The sequence below is a fragment of the Thamnophis elegans genome, chromosome Z, assembly GCF_009769535.1.
Source record: "Thamnophis elegans isolate rThaEle1 chromosome Z, rThaEle1.pri, whole genome shotgun sequence".
NCBI classification, from domain to species: domain Eukaryota; kingdom Metazoa; phylum Chordata; class Lepidosauria; order Squamata; family Colubridae; genus Thamnophis; species Thamnophis elegans.
In genome coordinates, this window is record NC_045558.1 from 44,217,070 (window position 1) to 44,235,001 (window position 17,932).

Consider the following 17,932-nt stretch of genomic DNA (forward strand, 5'->3'; position numbering starts at 1 on the left):
CTGTCATCTCTGTCCCGCAGTTGCTCCTCCTCTGACCCACTGTTGACTCACTGACAGTCCCATTCAGGGACATGGCAGGCAGCAGGTGAATGGATGCCCATTGACAGGCATTGCTATGATGAATCTGAAATGACAGGTGTTCTTTAATATTATATTTATAAGCTGCTTAGAAAGTTTTACTTTCATTTTTACTGCTTGCTCAAATTCCACAATTATGAGCCTAGTGGTACAAATGCATTTCTCTTCAATCATACAGTTTGTAGTGTACATAGATTTGGAAAACAATGGGATAAAGGAATATTCCTGAACTTTGTTTTATGATTTATCTTATGGTTACTGTGATATTATGTGAATAAGAAGATGTTGGATAGCCATCTGTCTGAAATGGTATAGGATTTCCTGCGTAGGCAGGGGGTTGGACTAGAAGACCTCCAAGGTCCCTTCCAACTGTGCTATTGTGTTGTATTGTATTATCTCAGCTTGCAGAGCTTGGATTCATTGAATGAGTTTATCAAAAGTGCAAATATTGCAGAATATACAGTCTCATGCTACATAACTAAGCTCCATTTCATGCTGAATAAACAAAATTATTAGTGTATCTTAAATAGAAAACTTATTTTATTAAAATAAATTTGATTTTAAAAAATCAGATTCAAATTTTTAAAATCCAATCTTTTTTTAAAAAAAAAAAAAAACATGAATTTTTATCCACCCTGGCCAAGAATGAGATGATAACCTTCTAATTCAAAGTCAGCTTCTTTCCCTTGCTCTTCTCCCTGCCCAATTTTCCTTCCTATCTTCTCCTCCTCCTCCAACTTTGTTTACTTGCTTGCTTTTTCTCTGCCTATTTTGTCACTCTCTCCACTCCCCATTTTGTCTTTGCTTTGCATGCAATGACCACATGAAGTTAACCTGAAAAGCTTGATACAGCAGCATCCATAACAAATCATGATAACACCTTAATAACTTTATTTATAGCCACATCATCATGCAAATACTACTCTTGTGTATCCTGAAATTAGATGCAAGAATGTAAATGACCATTGGCGTACTTGAACTGCTCCTTATTGAGGCCAGTTTTTAAATGACGGCATGATCTTGCCAAGGACGTGGTGACGATGATGATGCGACATACTTCTGATGGTCTCGAACCCTGAACTAGTGAAGACCCCAGGGCGGGGTTGGACTCTCCTACGGTGTCCTTGGTTTCCACCAGAACTGGATCCAAGGATTCCTCAAATAGCTTTCCCCCCTTAAAGGGGGCAACAGCCAGCTTCCATTTTGACTTCATGTCCCCCTGCTAATGGCGAAGCCAAAGATGACGATGTGACGTCACATTAGACAGCAGGGCTGTCGATGCAAACTTGGCTGCATTGAGAGTAGCATCTGCCGAGTACTCGGCAGCAGCTATAGTTTTATTAACGTCCTGGCGCAACATCTCCATGATAGCCTGGACTGTAACTGGCATAGCCAGAGGATGGATGCCCTAGTTAAAGAATAATGTGGAAGTGGAAGCCTTAATGGCCCAAGCCACCGCTGGTGAGTCTTGTGTCAGGCCTTTTCTGCCTTCTTATCCTCCACAACGAGGTCCACGGGGAGAACAAAGTTGGAAGTTAAAGATGCCACAGGAGCATCTACCAGAGGAAGTTTCAAGAGCTCCTCCAGACTGGAGCCAACTGAATAGAGTTTCTTGTCCACACCACTTGGGTTGGCGAGGGCCCCAGGCTCCGCCTATTGGTGCTGGATGACATCCACAAATCACTTTGGAGAAGGGACAATCTCCTGTGGTGGAGCGGGCTCATTGAAGGGACTCTCACTTGGTTCCTGAGATCCAGTGGTTTCCTGAGCCCCATGTGTGGCATTGACTATGTGAGTGGAAGCCTTAGCCTTATGTAGAATAGCCTTAAAAAGAATGGGCTTGAAAAGACCTGTGAAGGCGGGCTTTTCAGGAACGAGACCTTCATCGTCCGATACGTCCTGATTACCCTTCTCCTCCTCATCCCAGATGGATTTCTTGCTGGCTACAGAAGAATCAGGGGATGGGGGTCTCAGGGAGCGATCCCTCTTGTCAGAAGCCTGCGCTAAGAGCTGGGAATGGGATGATCTGACAGAACAATGTTCCTTTTGCTGGAGACTCTCAGTGATGTCCTGGAAAATGACCTGTGCGATAACATCATGCATTTCCATGGATAGGGACGGCCCCTGATCCTCCATTAGATGGAGCTCCGTCGCAGTGGCCGCACATGAGACCTCCAGAATGGAACGTCTGGAGAGGATTTGGGATTCTCCTTCCACCACTGAGAAAACAAGCAATATGGCTCAAATCCTCAATTAGAAAGGCCCCGGAAACGGAAACCCCATGGAAACGTCATGGAAACGTCAGGAGATAGGTCATTCACCCCTCCTTGAGAGGCGGCGTGGTCTCACTGAAAAAGGGGGGAACCTGCAACAGGGGGACTGGCCTGCTGGCTTGGCACCCTGGTCTGCCTCTGGGCCTTTTCAAACTGTTTCTCTAAGGCCCTCTGGCGTCTCTCAGCCTCCCTGTCTGAACTCTTAGAACCCTTCTTGCTATAAGCTTTCTTCCCATTTGTGGCCTTACTGGCACCTGCACCCTTCTGAGTAGGGCACAGCCTGCTAAGCTTGCTGGAGGAAGGGCCCGCTTGCTCAACATTACCAGCCAAATCTCAATCTGCCATCTTGGGATGGCCAGAAGGAGGATGGTATCTCAGCAGCTCTGAGGAATAAGGAGGCTTGATGGTAGCTGTTCTAGTAGATAACACAGGCCAGAGAGATCTGGGTGCAAGTCCTTGAGGCTCTGCTGTGGCCAGGTTGGATAAATTCGCTATGAAGAGCAAGCCACAAAATGGCGTGAACCATAAGGTTCTGCGGCGCTAGGCAGATCGGCGCACAAAATAAAGCAAACTATGACCTCAGGCAGCCAAACACTCTGAAGCCGCCCTGCAGTGGTCTCCTTGGGAGAGACCTTGCCAGCAACCCGGACAGAGGTCTGTGGAACCCCTGGTGGTGATCTGCCTAGTAGACAGGCAGCGGCAAGCAAACAGCCAAAAGTGCATGAAAAAGGGGAGGCTTAAAATAGCTACTGCATGCGTCTGGGAAAGTGCAGGAACTGTCACCGACTGTTGGAGCCTCTGGGATGTCTCGCTGGCAGTGAAATTACAGTCCTCCAACAATTGGGGGAAGGAATGACTCTTGTGACCACCATGTCCACCAGCGGGTGCTGGACAAACACCCCGGTGAGGCTTGCCTCAACCGCATGCGGTGCAGAGACACCCCGATAGCCTGCTCTGTGTGCTGAGAAGAAATGTTGAAAAAAACTAACACAAAAATTCTATAGAGAAAAAATTCAACAAAAATGAAATTAAATCTCTACTCTAATCTATGGTTGGAGAGTCCAAGTCTATGTCCAAACACTGTGGAGCTTCCTAAATTTTAGAGCCAGACTGAGTTTAAAAACTGGCCTCAATAAGGAGCAGGAGGCATGGCCAAAGAAAATTGAACTCAGTCCTTGGGCAGATAGACTAAAATTAACCCATGCTTGGACTCTCTAAGCAGCACACAGGAGAATTGCAGTTTCTGCATGATGTTACAGTCATCCATGTGCATTAACCATTTCCACTACCACCACCATGGATGCTCACACCTGCCTCAGTTAACTTTCTGTCACACTAATTGCTTTGCTTTTACTGTGGAGCCCAATTTTGTTTTGTCAAAGGAAGTGCAGTGCTGACAAACTAAGAGCACCAAAAACAAAGCAAGCAGGAAACAACCAAAGCCACAAGGGACACAGTGAAAGACAACAGTGGATCGGTGGCAGATGAGGCTGCTTGTGCACCAGAGCAGAGAAAGCATGCCCATATCAACCTTAAGCAACCAATAAGCACCTGCATAACACATATGCTACAGGTCACTTGACAGCACTGCTGATAGAATAGGTAGTAAAGTACCCATCTTGCAATTGATGCTGGACACTTTCAGCTTAAGGAGAAAATACAGCTAGCATGAATATTCAAGGAGAATGTGCATTTATTTCATTCATAGATTGGGGAGAACATGTAGAAGAAACAGATTTTGCAATACCATACTTTTGTCGTCTTTATATGCAATGGGAAAATGTGCTACATGGAATTATGGTTCTCTCTCCAGTGGATTTATCTAGAATGAATACTCTGTTTTCAAGAGTTCAAAATGCCTTTTGTATTTAAGGCAAAAGGGCCAGAAATTGATTATACAGTACCACTGTGGTCTACTTTATACTTAAGCCTATTACTCTATCCCTAAATTCTTGATACAGAAAGGAAAAAGAAAGATGAGCTTTCTCATGGAATACCATGAGAAACTAACAGGATACTTATTTTATCTCTTATTTCTTCTGCTTGTACTCTGAAATAATGTTATTATAGTACTTCTAACACTGGGAAATAAGCTACTCAAATAATTTGGCAAAACAACAATTGAGAAAATGAATAAAATTGTGTTGTACTAGGATTATTTCACTTGAAATAGAACAAAAAAAGAATTCATGCCCTAAGTAAGGATGCTTGAGTATATTTAGTTACAGACCATTTCTTTTTGAATAGTCAGTGTCAAGATTATTTATAGGAAAAATTGCAATCAGCTATCAATGTTGAGGGATATGACTTATCATATTAATAAAGCCATATTTAATAAAGCCATACTTTTAAAATTGTATAACTCTTGCAGTTCTACAATACCATTGCTAATTTAGCAATTATATTTCATGTAGGATTATGGACTTTGAGGTTTCTTTATGGTAAGAGGAAACAACACCATGTCACCTATTAAAACCTTTGGGTAGGGAATACTTTATATGATAAACATGGGGCAATATTCTTGCTCTGTAAAACCTCTTAGAGAAGGATGTAAAGTATTGTCAAGCAGTATAAAAGTTTAAGTACTATTGCTATGTTGCTAATACAGGGAGTCCTTGAGTTACAATCACAATTGAGCTCAAAATTTCTGTTGTTAAGTGAGACATTTTTAAGTGAGTTTATGATCTTTCTTGTCGCAGTTGTTAAGTGAACCACTGCAATTGTTAGGCTAGTAACACAGTTGTAAAGTGAAAATCTGGCTTCCCCACTGACTTTGCTTGTCAGAAGGCTGCAAAAAGTGATCACATGTCCCTGGGCCATAGCAACAGTCTTAAGTATGAACCAGTTGCAAAGCAGCTGAATTTTGATCACATGATCATGGGAACGATGCAAAGGTTGTAACTCTGAAAAATGGCCATAAGTCACTTTTTTCAGGGCTCTTGTAACTTTGAATGGTCACTAAGTGAACTGTTGTAAGTTGAGTGCTACCTGTACAGTAAAGATATTATGGGAATATAACATAAGAAGCTCTATCCAACATTACTCAATAAGCCAAAAGCAATTCAGTCTTGCCAGGGTTCAGTTGAAGCCTGTTGTCCTCCATTCAGGTCACCACAGGCTCGTATTTCACTTGAATTGATTGAAAAAAATTACTGAAGGTTAAAAGATTATATGGTCTTTAATTTCCTCCCCAGCTACATCAATATAATCTACATTTTACCCCATTTTGAACCACTTTTATTCCATGACAACATGGAATAGAGCATGTGAATTACATTATCTTCCTTTACATTTGTTTTATTTTATATGTAGCTCATATACTTGAAGTTTGCCAATATTAGAAGACAGAAAATTTGCAAAAGATTTAAGCAGGAAATGGATCAAATTTAAAATGCCTAAAAATAGATATTGTTACAAGCTACGTGATATAATTTCTTTATGACACAAAATTGACATTATTATTTTGTACAATGGTTACTAGCCTCAAGTTCAAATTTAAACAGGAAGCAGATTCTCTTTTTATAGACTCTACATTTCCTTTTCCTACAAAACAAAAATAGTAACAAACCTTTAATGCTACAACTAAATGAAGAGAATTTTATTTTCCAAAAATAATGCCAGTTAAGTCATAAATCTGAGCATTTTTACATAACTATGCTCCCGTTTCATATAAGCTATTTTTAACACAGCAATTGTTTTTAAAAAGAAACAATACTGAATGGGTCAGGAAACAGTGTCATATCTTTTAATTATAATTTAAATTTAAAAACACAATTTAGTTTTAGATTCTTATATTCAATAAAAATAAGAATTACCAATTTCTAAGGAAAAACCAAAATGTATGTATGTAACAAGATATGAATATATAATATATTTTCATAATTCACATTTCACTCATTCAAGTTCTTAAAAAATGCAATATAACAATCAGTTTGTATAAACTATGGAAAACTTTCTTATGTATTCTATGTGAAAGTTACAAGCTATAACCAAAGCAATTTGACAAAAGTAAAAATTAACGAAGAAAGCTTCTTCCAACATGTTAAAAACAAGAAAAAAGTCAAGGAAACAATTGGTCCATTGCTGGGAGAAAGTGGCAAAGGAACAAGCAACAGGGAGAAAGCAGAACTACTTAACTGGGTTTTTGCATCTGTTTTTACACAAAAGAAAAAAAACCCAATCCAACCTATCAAAATAGCACCACAAAAAACAGATTAGGAACTCAAGTTAAAATAGGGAATAAAATGGTAAGTGAACACCTGTCTACCCTAGATGAGTTCAAATCACCAGGACTGAAGGTTCTGAAGGAACTAGCGGACGAGATCTCAGAACCACTGAACTATATCTTTCAAAGATCCTGGTCCACTGGGGAACTGCCAGAGGACTGGAAAAGGGCAGATATAGTTCCCATCTTCAAAAAAGGGGAAAAATAGATCCAGGAAACTACAGACCTATCAGCCTGACCTCAATACCAGGGAAGATTCTGGAAAAGATAATCAAGCAACAAATCAGCAAACACCTAGAAACAAAAAATGTAATAAACAAAAGCCAACATGGGTTTGTCAAAAACAGATAATGCCAGACTAATCTTATTGCATTCTTTGACAAAGTGACAAGTTAGTGAACCAGAGGAATACACCAGAGTCAACACAGTTCTACACCATATAAACAGAATCAAGATCATGTGAAATGTTAAATCCGTTTTATAATGCCTTGGTAAGGCCACACTTGGAATACTGCATTCAGTTTTGGTCGTCATGATGTAATAAGATGTTGAAAAGAGTGCAGAAAAGATGATTAGGGGACTGGAAGCTAAAACATATGAAGAATGGTTGCAGGAACTGGGCCTGTCTAGCTTAATGAAAACAAGACTAGGGGAGACATGATAGCAGTGTTCCAATATCTTAGGGGCTGCCACAAAGAAGAGGGAGTCAAGCTATTCTCTAAAGCACCTGAGGGAGGGACAAGAAGCAATGGGTGAAAACTAATCAAGGCGAGAAGCAACCTAGAACTAAGGAGAAATTTCCTGACAGTTAGAACAATTAATCAGTGGAACAACTTGCCTCCAGAAGTTGTGAATGCTCCAACACTGGACGTTTTTAAGATGATGTTGGATAACCATTTGTCTGAAGTTGTGTAGGCTTTCCTGCCTAAGTAGGGAGTTGGACTAGAAGAACTCCAAGGTCCCTTCCAACTCTTATTCTGTTCTATTCTAATTTTATAGATACAACAAATTCATATACGCAAAATATAAATTGATTGAAAATGCTAATTTCACTTCAAACCCTTTGCATTGCCTCACAGAAATATAACTCTTTTCTTTAGGCTAGATCACAGAACTATTGAATGTATATATGAAAAGTGCTAAAAGACAATTGTTTATGTAAAGGTTATCTAAGTTTACCTGACAAGTATATTATAACATCTTTTAAATAATAAATAGCACTTCATTTTTTACCCCATTTCTTTCATGGGCACAATGAAAATCACATCTCTCCTCCTCCTTCATCAAATCATCATGTTGGAAACAACGTTGGAAACAACTTAGCCAAGTTCAAGAATCCATTATGAGCAATACCTAGAATATTATGTGGATCCCAAAATCCAAACAACTACCACGCAGAGCCCACATAATCCCAGTTCTGCACATCAATGACACCACTGCTTTGTTTACTATAATGTTTACCCGTCCAAAACAATAATGTAAAGAACGCAGCTTCAATCCACAAAAACTTTGCTTGCCCCAATATATAGAACTGATACAATACTTTTAAAGCTGAGCTTTTATCATTTTGATATACATGTGTATTGTATGTTGAAAAGAGAGGAAAGACTTACCATTACTTAAAGTTGTAAAATCTAGGTAGTGGTATTCATAGAAAGTATCAGTTTTCGTTTCAACCTGGGCCCTCTTCAAAGTGGAATAGATGTTTCCAGGCCGTTTGTCATCATGTTTTTCCATTTTATTTAGTTTGCAACCCATTGTAAAAGCTGATGACAAGAGAAGGAGAAGAAAAACATGTATGAGTAACCTAAATTACCTCATTAACACAACGTTTATTTTTTTAAGAATCATTAAACTTTTCATAGATTTTTTAGCAGTTTAATTTAAATATTTAAATTACATTCAATTCAGTGGTGCAATTCAGCCAGTTCTATCCAATTCAGGCAGACCTGTAGTGGGGGCAATGGGAGTCTCCTTCCTCCTGTCTGGACATCATCATGTCCTGTTCTTGATGCTCAGCGCATCAAGTTTTCCTTTCTCCGGATGGTAGATCCAGTTTGTTAAAGTTAGTTCAGCAGATTCATAGGGATTGTTGTGTTCCCATAGCCCTTCTTTCTACCTTGCTTGGAAAATTCATCTCCTGCATTGAGGTGGTGCCATGGACGAGGCTACAGGCCAGGGCTCTCCAGTGGTGCCTCCTGCCTTACTAGAGGTCCAACTCCAGTAACTCGACAGCCAAGGTGCCGGCCACCCCACAGGTACTGGTGGTGCTGCGGTGGTGGATGTCTGCAGCCTTGCTCAGGGGCTGTGAGTTCAGGGAGCAGGAGCGACTCATCCTGATGATGGATGCCAATCTGTTTGGTTGGGGGGGGTGACCCTGGACTCTCGGCTAGCTTAGGGTCATTGATCTTGGAGCGACCTCCACCACAATATCAATTGGCTGGAACTCTGGGCGATCCATCTAGCCCTGTGACATTTTCAGAACTGGGTCAAGTGGCACCATGTCCTGGTCTTAACCGATAATGTTGCAGCAAAGGCTCACATAAATCAGCAGGGCGGCACGTGCTCCAAGGCTCTGCACACCGAAGCAATGTCGCTGGGCCACTGGGCAGTTACATCTATGGTCCATCCATTCGGAGCACATTACTGGCATCGACAACAATCAAGCTGACTGCCTGAGTCGGAAAACGGTCAACAGCAGAGAGTGAATTCTGTAAAGGGAGCTGTTCCTGCAGGTCTGCTAGAGGTTCGGGAGACAGGTGGTGGACCTCTTCACCACTCCATCCAACACACAGGTTCCTCGGTTCTTCACCCGATTCCCAGCTCGGGGAACGGAGGGGGTCAATGTCCTTCATGCACGATGGCTGGCCGGACTTCTGTACGCTTTTCCTCCCCTCCCCCTCATTCCTGGGGTTATTTAGAAGGTAGTCAGGGAACGGGCAGAGGTCATCCTGATGGCTCCGCACTGGCGCAGGAGGGCTTGGTTTGCAGATCTCATGGACCTCTCAGTGGGGAGGCCGTGGAGAATCCCAAAGGGGGACACAGAGTTACATCAGGGGAAGCTGCAGCATCCGGAACCCCATTGGCTTCAACTAGCCATGTGGAGATTGAATGGAAGTGCCTGAGGGAAGCACTTTTGTCCTGCAGGGTGATTGAGACTATTGAGACGTCACGCAGACAGTATACCACCAGAATCTACAACTCGACCTGGGCCACTTTCGTATCTTGGTCCCAAGCTGCCCAGATGGATCCGACTAGGGCCTCAGTGCCGCAGTCCTGGATTTCATCCAGGATGGGAAGGACAAGGGTCTTTCCCTTGGTACAGTAAAGAGACAGCTAATGGCACTCGCCATGATTATCCAAGGTGAGGGGTCAGTTCTTTTGACCCAGTTGCCTGTGGTTAGGAGATTCCTCAAGGGGGCAGAAAATTTGCATCCCCCCCATCATTCATAGGTTTCCCACATGGAGTCTTTCCACAATTCTGCAGGTCCTCATGGCGGAGCCATTTGAGACCTTGAGATCCATCAGATGTAAGCTGCTCATGTTTAAGGTGGTGTTTCTGGTGGCGGTCACCTCAGCTAGGCATGTGTCCCAAATTGGGGGCCTTGTTCTCCAGGGAGGATTTATGTGTTTTTCATAGCAACAGGGTGGTGCTTTGCCTAGATCTGGTTTTCTTGCCCAAGGTAAATTCAGTCTTCCACCGGTTGCAGGAGGTAATCCTTCCAGATTTCTATCCGGATCCGGTTAGAGACAGGGAGATCAGGTGGCACCATTTAGATGTACGGCGCACTTTGAGGATATACCTGAAGTGGACAGCAGAATTTAGGAGGTCAGAGGCCTTGTTTGTCTCTTTTCAACTTTCATCATTGGGGAACAGGTTTTCTCCTTCCAACATTAGCTGTTGGATACGGTCGGCCATAGTTCTCAACTATAAATCACAGAAATTGCCAGTGCCGGAGGGCATCACGGCTAATTCTACTAGGAGCGTGGCCACTTCGGCGGCCTGGTCGACTCAGGCACCTATAGTTGAGATCTGTAGGGCAGCAACTTGGGCATCCCTGTCGCCGTTCGTTTGGCATTATAGATTGGATGCTTCTGCACCTGCCAATGCGGTTTTTGGACAGAGGGTCTTACAGCAGGTCCTGGAGGATCAGTAAGGGCCCACCCTAGGGGAAGTTAGCTTGGGTATGTCCCAGCATTGGACCATCCTGGAACCCATCCTGGAAAATGACAGTTGGTCCTTACCTGAACTGTTATTTTAGGAGTTGTTGCAGGATTGTCCAGTTCTCCCCTAGGTTAGTTAACTTATAGATGTGGGTGGAGGGATCTCCTTTGTGACTTGTTTTCAGGGTTTCGGGAGGCTTACTCCATTGAAACTCCATTGGAGTCAGAAGGAGGAGCACAGAGACGTGGCTTCAGCTTCAATCCAGTCTCGAGGCCAATTGGACATAATACCAGCGCTGGACGATCCTGCAACAACTCCTAAAAGAACAGTTCAGGTAAGGACCAACTGTCATTTTGATTATTTGTAAAGCTATGATTCCCAGATTTCATTGGAAGTCTACTATGTCGATGGTTTTCTTATGATGTATTTTTTTCTTACACAACCTGAGGAGCAATTTTTAGAGAAAATATATCAATCTGAGAATTATCCTTCCCCTTTCCAGCATTGTCCTTTCAAACTACCTTAGAAGTCTGACTACAGCGGAAGTTATTTAAAAGTCCCACACAGGCAGAGAATAGCAAAATATACGATACAAGAAGGAGAAGGGGGAAACATGCATTTACTTAAGTAACTGATTATATTTTAAATAAATATATCTTGCTTCTTAAAGTAATTTAGAGTGCATCTGAAAAGAGCTCAAAGAGGACTAAAAATACTTTTACTCAATTTTTATTTTTCAAAAGACAAAATGAGAAAAAGCTCAAAGGTCACCCTAAACTATTTCTGGATAATTAAATTAGTAATCAGACTCAAACTGTGTATGTGATGAAAAATGAACTGAAAACAAGATTACATGAAACGTGATGAGCAGGAAAGTCCCACAATTTATAAGAAATATTAATACTGCATACTATTGTATAACATGATAGAAGAAAAACTCATTTTTTTCTTTAAGTGATCAAATTATTTAAAGGATCCAATTATCCTTTGAATACAATAATCTTGAAACACTTAAATCATAAAAATGCTGAGTCATTTGAATAAATATGAACTGAAAATCTATACCAGACTGCATAGAATAACTATTAATAGAAAGTATGTATTCTTGTATATGGTATAAATATTGAAGAAAAATATAACATCAAGATTTGAAATTAATAGAAATACTTCCTAATGTTTGCTGAATGATAAAAAAAGATGAGCCACACTCTGTCAAAGACTTAGGAGTACTCATTTTGAAAGACCTAAGACCCAGAGCTCACTGTAACAACATTGCCAAAAAGGCATTCAGAGTTGCCAATCTTATTTTATGTAGTTTTTTCTCTGGTAATGCTATGTTGCTAACTAGGGCATACAAAACCTTTGCCAGACCTATACTTAAATACTGCTCTCCTGCGTGTAACCCATACTGCATTTCGGACATTAAAACATTAGTGAGGGTCCAGAGGTATTGTACAAGAATACTCAACTTCTTTGCTCGTAATAAAATTCCAATATTCCATGCAATTTTGGAATTCAACATTATGCAAACACAGGTAGTAGAACAAAGTCAAACCAGAGTCTTGGACTTTAAGAGCTAATTTCAATAAACTTAGAGAGAGCTTGGGAAAAATTCCATGGATGAGAATCCTCAAGGGGAAAACAATTCAAGAAGCTTGGGAAATTTTGAAAAATGAGATTACAAAAGCCCAGTATAGCACAATACCAATGAAGAAGAAAAATAACAGCTCCCAAAAGAAACCAGCATGGCTGCCTAAAGAACTCTCTGACAAATTGAAAGACAAAAAAGATAAGAATAAAAAGTGGAAAGAGGAGAACATAACTAAGATAGAACATCAGCAAATAGCCCGATTCTGTAAAGATTAAGTGAGGAAATCTAAGGCTCACAATGAAGAAAGGCTTGCCACAAAAGTAAAAAAATAACAAAAAAAAAAGCTTCTTCTTGTTAAAAACAAGAAAAAAGTTAAGGAAACATTTGGTCCATTGCTGGAGAAAGTGGCAGGAAGGTGACAAGCAACAGGGGGAAAGCAGAACTATTTAACTCATTTTTTGCATCTGTCTTTACACAAAGGGGTAAAACAATTCAACCTATCAAAAACAGCACCACAAAAATCAGATTAGGAACACAAATTAAAATAGGGAAGAAAATGGTAAGTGAGCACCTGTCTACCCTAGACGAGTTCAAATCACCAGGACCGGATGGATTACACCCCAGGGTTCTGAAGGAACTGGCAGAAGAGATCTCAGAACCACTGAACTTCATCTTTCAGAGATCCTGGAGCGCTGGGGAACTGGAAAAGACCTGATGTGGTTCCCATCTTCAAAAAAGGAAAAAAATAGATCCAGGAAACTACAGACCTATCAGCCTGACCTCAATACTAGGAAAGATTCTGGAAAAGATAATCAAGCAATGAATTAGCGAACACCTAGAAGTAAACAAAGTAATAGCCAAAAGCCAACGTGGCTTCGTCAAAAACAGATCATGCCGGACTAATCTTATTGCATTACTTGACAAACTGACAAAATTAGTGGACTACTAAATAAAGTAGAAAAATGTGGGTTAGACAGCACCACCATCAGATGGATTCATAACTGGCTGACCAACCACACTCAACGTGTAGTCCTCAATGGAATTACATCTACATGGAGGGAGGTATGCAGTGGAGTACCCCAAGGCTCTGTTTTAGGCCCAGTACTCTTCAATATCTTCATCAATGATTTGGATGAGGGAATAAATGGGGAACTCATCAAATTTGCAGATGAAACCAAGCTGGCAAGAATAGCCAACACTCCAGAATATAGGCTTAAGATACAGAAGAATCTTGACAAACTTGAACATTGGGCACTATCTAATAAAATGAAATTCAATGGTGAAAAGAGTAAGGTTCTACATTTAGGCAAGAAAAACAAAATGCACAGTATTATTTATTTATTATTTATTTATTTATTATTAAAATTTATATGCCGCCCAATTCCAAAGGACTCCGGGCGGCTTACAAAAAAGAAGAGGAAGAAAAAAAATAAGAAAAGGACAGATTTAAAATCACAACACATGCATTCGTTCTAATCGGGGCTGGACCTCAACAATGAGATCAACAGCCCCAGGCCTGCCGGAATAGGTTTTAACAGCTTTCCTGAAGGCCATGAGAGTGGGTAAGGTCCGGATCTCTGTATAGGCGGTATCTTGCTCAATAGTAGTAACTGTGAGAGGGATCTTGGGAGTCCTAATGGACAACCATTTAAATATGAGCCAACAGTGTGCAGCAGCTGCCAAAAAAGCCAACACAGTTCTACACCGCATAAACAGAGGGATAGTGTCTCTGCTTCACTATTTGTTTTCAGCTGCCATTGAAACAAGGGTGGGTGGTATTTGGGAGGGGAAGATTTAGTACAGGAGAGATTGTAAAAAGGGAGTTTTGTTCTCACCACCTACTGCGCATGCTGAAGACTTGTGTTTGGTGTTGGTGAAGGCCAACTGTCCTGCATGTCAACCTGATGATGAAACCCACATGACACCTGAGAGATTTGCAGATTGGACAGTGGGATGGGGGTTACCGGGGGGGGGGGGAGAGGGTTGGACAAATATTGATATGTATGATTTCGTGCACGTTTGCCTCAGACCTTGCTTTGCTTAGCTGCTATCTTTTCATAACCAGTAAAAGTACTCTTAATTCTGCAAAATGGAGTTAAGTGGTTTCTTTCTTGGTTGCCACACTTGGAATACTGCATTCAGTTTTGGTTGCCATGATGTAAAAAAGATGTTGAAACTCTAGAAAAGAGTGCAGGAAAGAGTAACTAAAATGATTAGGGGACTGGAAGCTAAAACATATGGAGAAGGGGAGACATGATAGCAGTGTTCCAATATCTCAGGAGTTGCCACAAATAAGAGGGAGTCAAACTATTTTCCAAGGCACCTGAGGGTGGAACAAGAAGCAATGGGTGGAAACTAATCAAGGAGAGAAGCAACTTAGAACTGAGGAGAAATTTCCTGACAACAATTAATCAGTGGAACAGCTTGGCTCCAGAGGTTGTGAATATCCCAGTACTGGAAGTCTTTAAGATGTTGGATAGCCATTTGTTTGAAATGGTAAAGTGTTTCCTGCCCAGGAAGGGGGTTGGACTAGAAGACCTCCAAGGTCCCTTCCAACTCTGGTCTGGTCTGGTATTGTATTGTAATTCCGTATACCACCAGATTTGAACTTTTAGGCCTGGATAACCTTGAACTGCGCCCTCTATGTTCTGACCTGAGCTTAGTGCACAAGATAATCTGCTATAACGTCCTACCCATTAATGACTACTATTACTTCAATTGCAATAACACAAGGGCTACCAATAGATACAAACTAAATGCAATCCATTCTAATTTTGATTGCAAGAAAAACAATTTCAGCAATATAGTAGTAAATGTGTGGAACACCCTATCTGATCCTGTTGTTAGTTTCTCTAATCCCCCCATATCTTTTATCTTAAGATGTGTACCGTGGACCTTACGCATTTCTTAAGACGTTCCAAAGGGGGTGTTCATAAGTGCACCAGCGTGCTTCCGTCCCTGTCCTACTATCCCATTTATATGTACTCTTTTTATGTATTTATGGCTATGTTTTGTTTATTTATATCAATCTATTTGTGCCATTTTTCACGTGTTTTCATACTTGTTTCCTTATAGTTGTTGACAAATAAAAATAAATAAAATAAAAATAAATAAATAAATAAATAAATAAACTTGAAACCAGGGCCATACTAGGCAAACAGCTAGCATCAGTATTTTCCTTTTGATATGTATTTCCTTCCCATTTGTGTCTACTTACTGTCTTGTAATCCCTTCTTTTCTAATGAATGTAAATGCAAACACTAATTCCTTTCTTGCTATACAGTATATTCCAGCATGAAGGTAAGCATTCCAAATTACATGGAAGTAGGAAAAAAGGACTATAAGATTTGCCCCTTTATCTGGCTTCCTTGTGAGTCAATTTATGAAAGTTCTCCCCGTTGATTTGGCTCACCCAGCTATTTGGATGCATGTACTTCTGACACTGCAAAGGAAATCTGAAGTTGTAAGCACATTTGCAGTAACCTGATTTCCCAATTAGTTATGTCATTTAGTGACCAAGCTGCAAGTTCCCCTATAGTCACTAAACAAGGATGACCCATATGCATGTTTATCTTTAAGTTATTTCTTCCTTTTCTATGTAATAATTTCAGTTTCACATAATTCTTTCTATAAATTATCCAACAAAGTTAACTGTTTAGTGCAATTTTCCAAGGGTGGTGTTCCCTCACAGATAAAATTATTTTTCATTCCCTACTTATAAAAGCAGAGCTATAATCCCACTATCTGGATACTCTAATACAATACTGACATTCATGATCACATAACTAGAACTGGAAGTTATATGCAAAAGATAATTGTGAACATAACAGACTAAAGGAAAGATAGACAATAATAAACAAAATAATTTCCCATGCATTCAAAATTGTATTCCATGCTAGAAATAAGGACTACAGGATAACAAAAATAACAAGAAGTCGATCAGTCAATCAATTGTGTTGTACGACTTTTACATCTCAGTTACAAATAAAAGTCTCTAACTGAAGTGATTGTTTATGAAAATAGTACCTATCTAATAATTTACTTTTGCTTCAATTAAATAAAGATTTCAAATTATAGTGTAAGTAAATCTCAATTGAAACAAATTCATTGACCCTTTTTATTTTTTAAAAGAATCAATCATCAGGTCCACTCAGCTGGTATGATTGTTTGCAGAAAGATTTATATCAATTTGATTAAGTGCTAACAGTTACCAGGCTGTTTCCTACTATAGAAATGTTGTTTTATGTTGCTTAACAGCAACCCTCTGACCAATCTAACAATATCACACATGAACTCAAAGGGGAGTCCATCCAAATTACATTTTTCAGACGTTGACAGCATGCTGAGAACATCATTAATAGGACACCTCCTGCTTATGAAAGATATCTCATCACTATTGTGGGGAAAAAAAACACTACAATTCCCATTTTGCAGTAAGTTCATATATAGCTAAAATAACTATTTTTCACACATTTCATCAGATTCCACATTTACAGAGATCATCACTGTTGCTCCACAGATATATTATCTCTTAACAGAGCAACAAAAATGTACAAATGCAATCCAGACAGAGATTAAAGTCATAAAATAGAAAGAGATTCGAGGGAGGAAAAAGAATTCTATTATACTGACATCATATCTATGGAACTTGTCATAACTGATCATCTAGTTGTTTTAATTATGTATTAGACTTGCAGTTATCTCTAAATCAAGCCACAGAAAATATAACAATACACTGAAGAATTTGCAAACAAACAAAAATCCAAGTGGGATTTCGAACAAAATGCAGCAGGTACACTTTCCTAACTCTATAATGCTCCAATTCGCGATTTCAAGTTGTCAGTCACACACATCTCAAAAATCTTAGACCCAATTTGAATTATTTTTTATTTCCAGCTGCATCACTATATATTCAATCTCTATTGGTTATTTGGGAGTGAGGGAAATATGTTTGTATGCATTTTATTTTGTACTACTGAATCTGATGAGGGTCTGGCAAGAATACCTTTTGTTTGTTTCTTTGTCTGCATTTTTGCTCTCATTCATCACTTCAGTTCAGTGATAACAGTTAATGGTTTTACTCCATACAAGCCTATACTAAACCCTGCTTCAGTTCTACTTGAAGCAAATTTCCCAAAGCAGCCCAATCCTAATTAAGTCAGTCTACAATGTACACAGAGAAAGGAAGATCACTTATAAAAGGAAGATCACTTATAAAATCTTAGGATCCTTTCTCCTCTTAAGAATCCTTATCACAATCATAACAGGATTAAATTCTCTTGTGCAATTCAGTGCTAGGATAGATCAACTGGAATTGATGCAAAAATACATATGTACATACATATGTATCTTCTAAAATAAGTATTTCGTCTGTACCAATCTAAAAAGCTTTGTAAAAAAAAAAGTACCTATTTCTAATTTATTTTAATGTAGATTTTCTCAAATGTCAAATTGTATGATATATATACATTTTCAAAATATAAATAAATAACTATGGACAGAAGAAGAAGATATGAATTGTGACTTAAAATTAAATATTTTACAAAAAATACAGTAAAATATAAACATAAATGAAAATCACTATGCAGGCAGTCCCCCTA

The 17,932-nt window shown here is 39.7% G+C and overlaps 1 protein-coding gene across 1 annotated transcript in view; it reads right to left on the bottom strand.

Moving 5' to 3' along the window:
- Window positions 1–17,932, bottom strand: part of RFTN1 (raftlin, lipid raft linker 1) — a 120,767-nt gene that overhangs the window by 94,462 nt on the left and 8,373 nt on the right. The window contains exon 2 of the mRNA XM_032237353.1: window positions 8,190–8,342. Coding sequence (XP_032093244.1) covers window positions 8,190–8,334 — 145 coding nt within the window. The 5' untranslated portion in view covers window positions 8,335–8,342. The remainder of the gene's footprint in view (window positions 1–8,189; window positions 8,343–17,932) is intronic.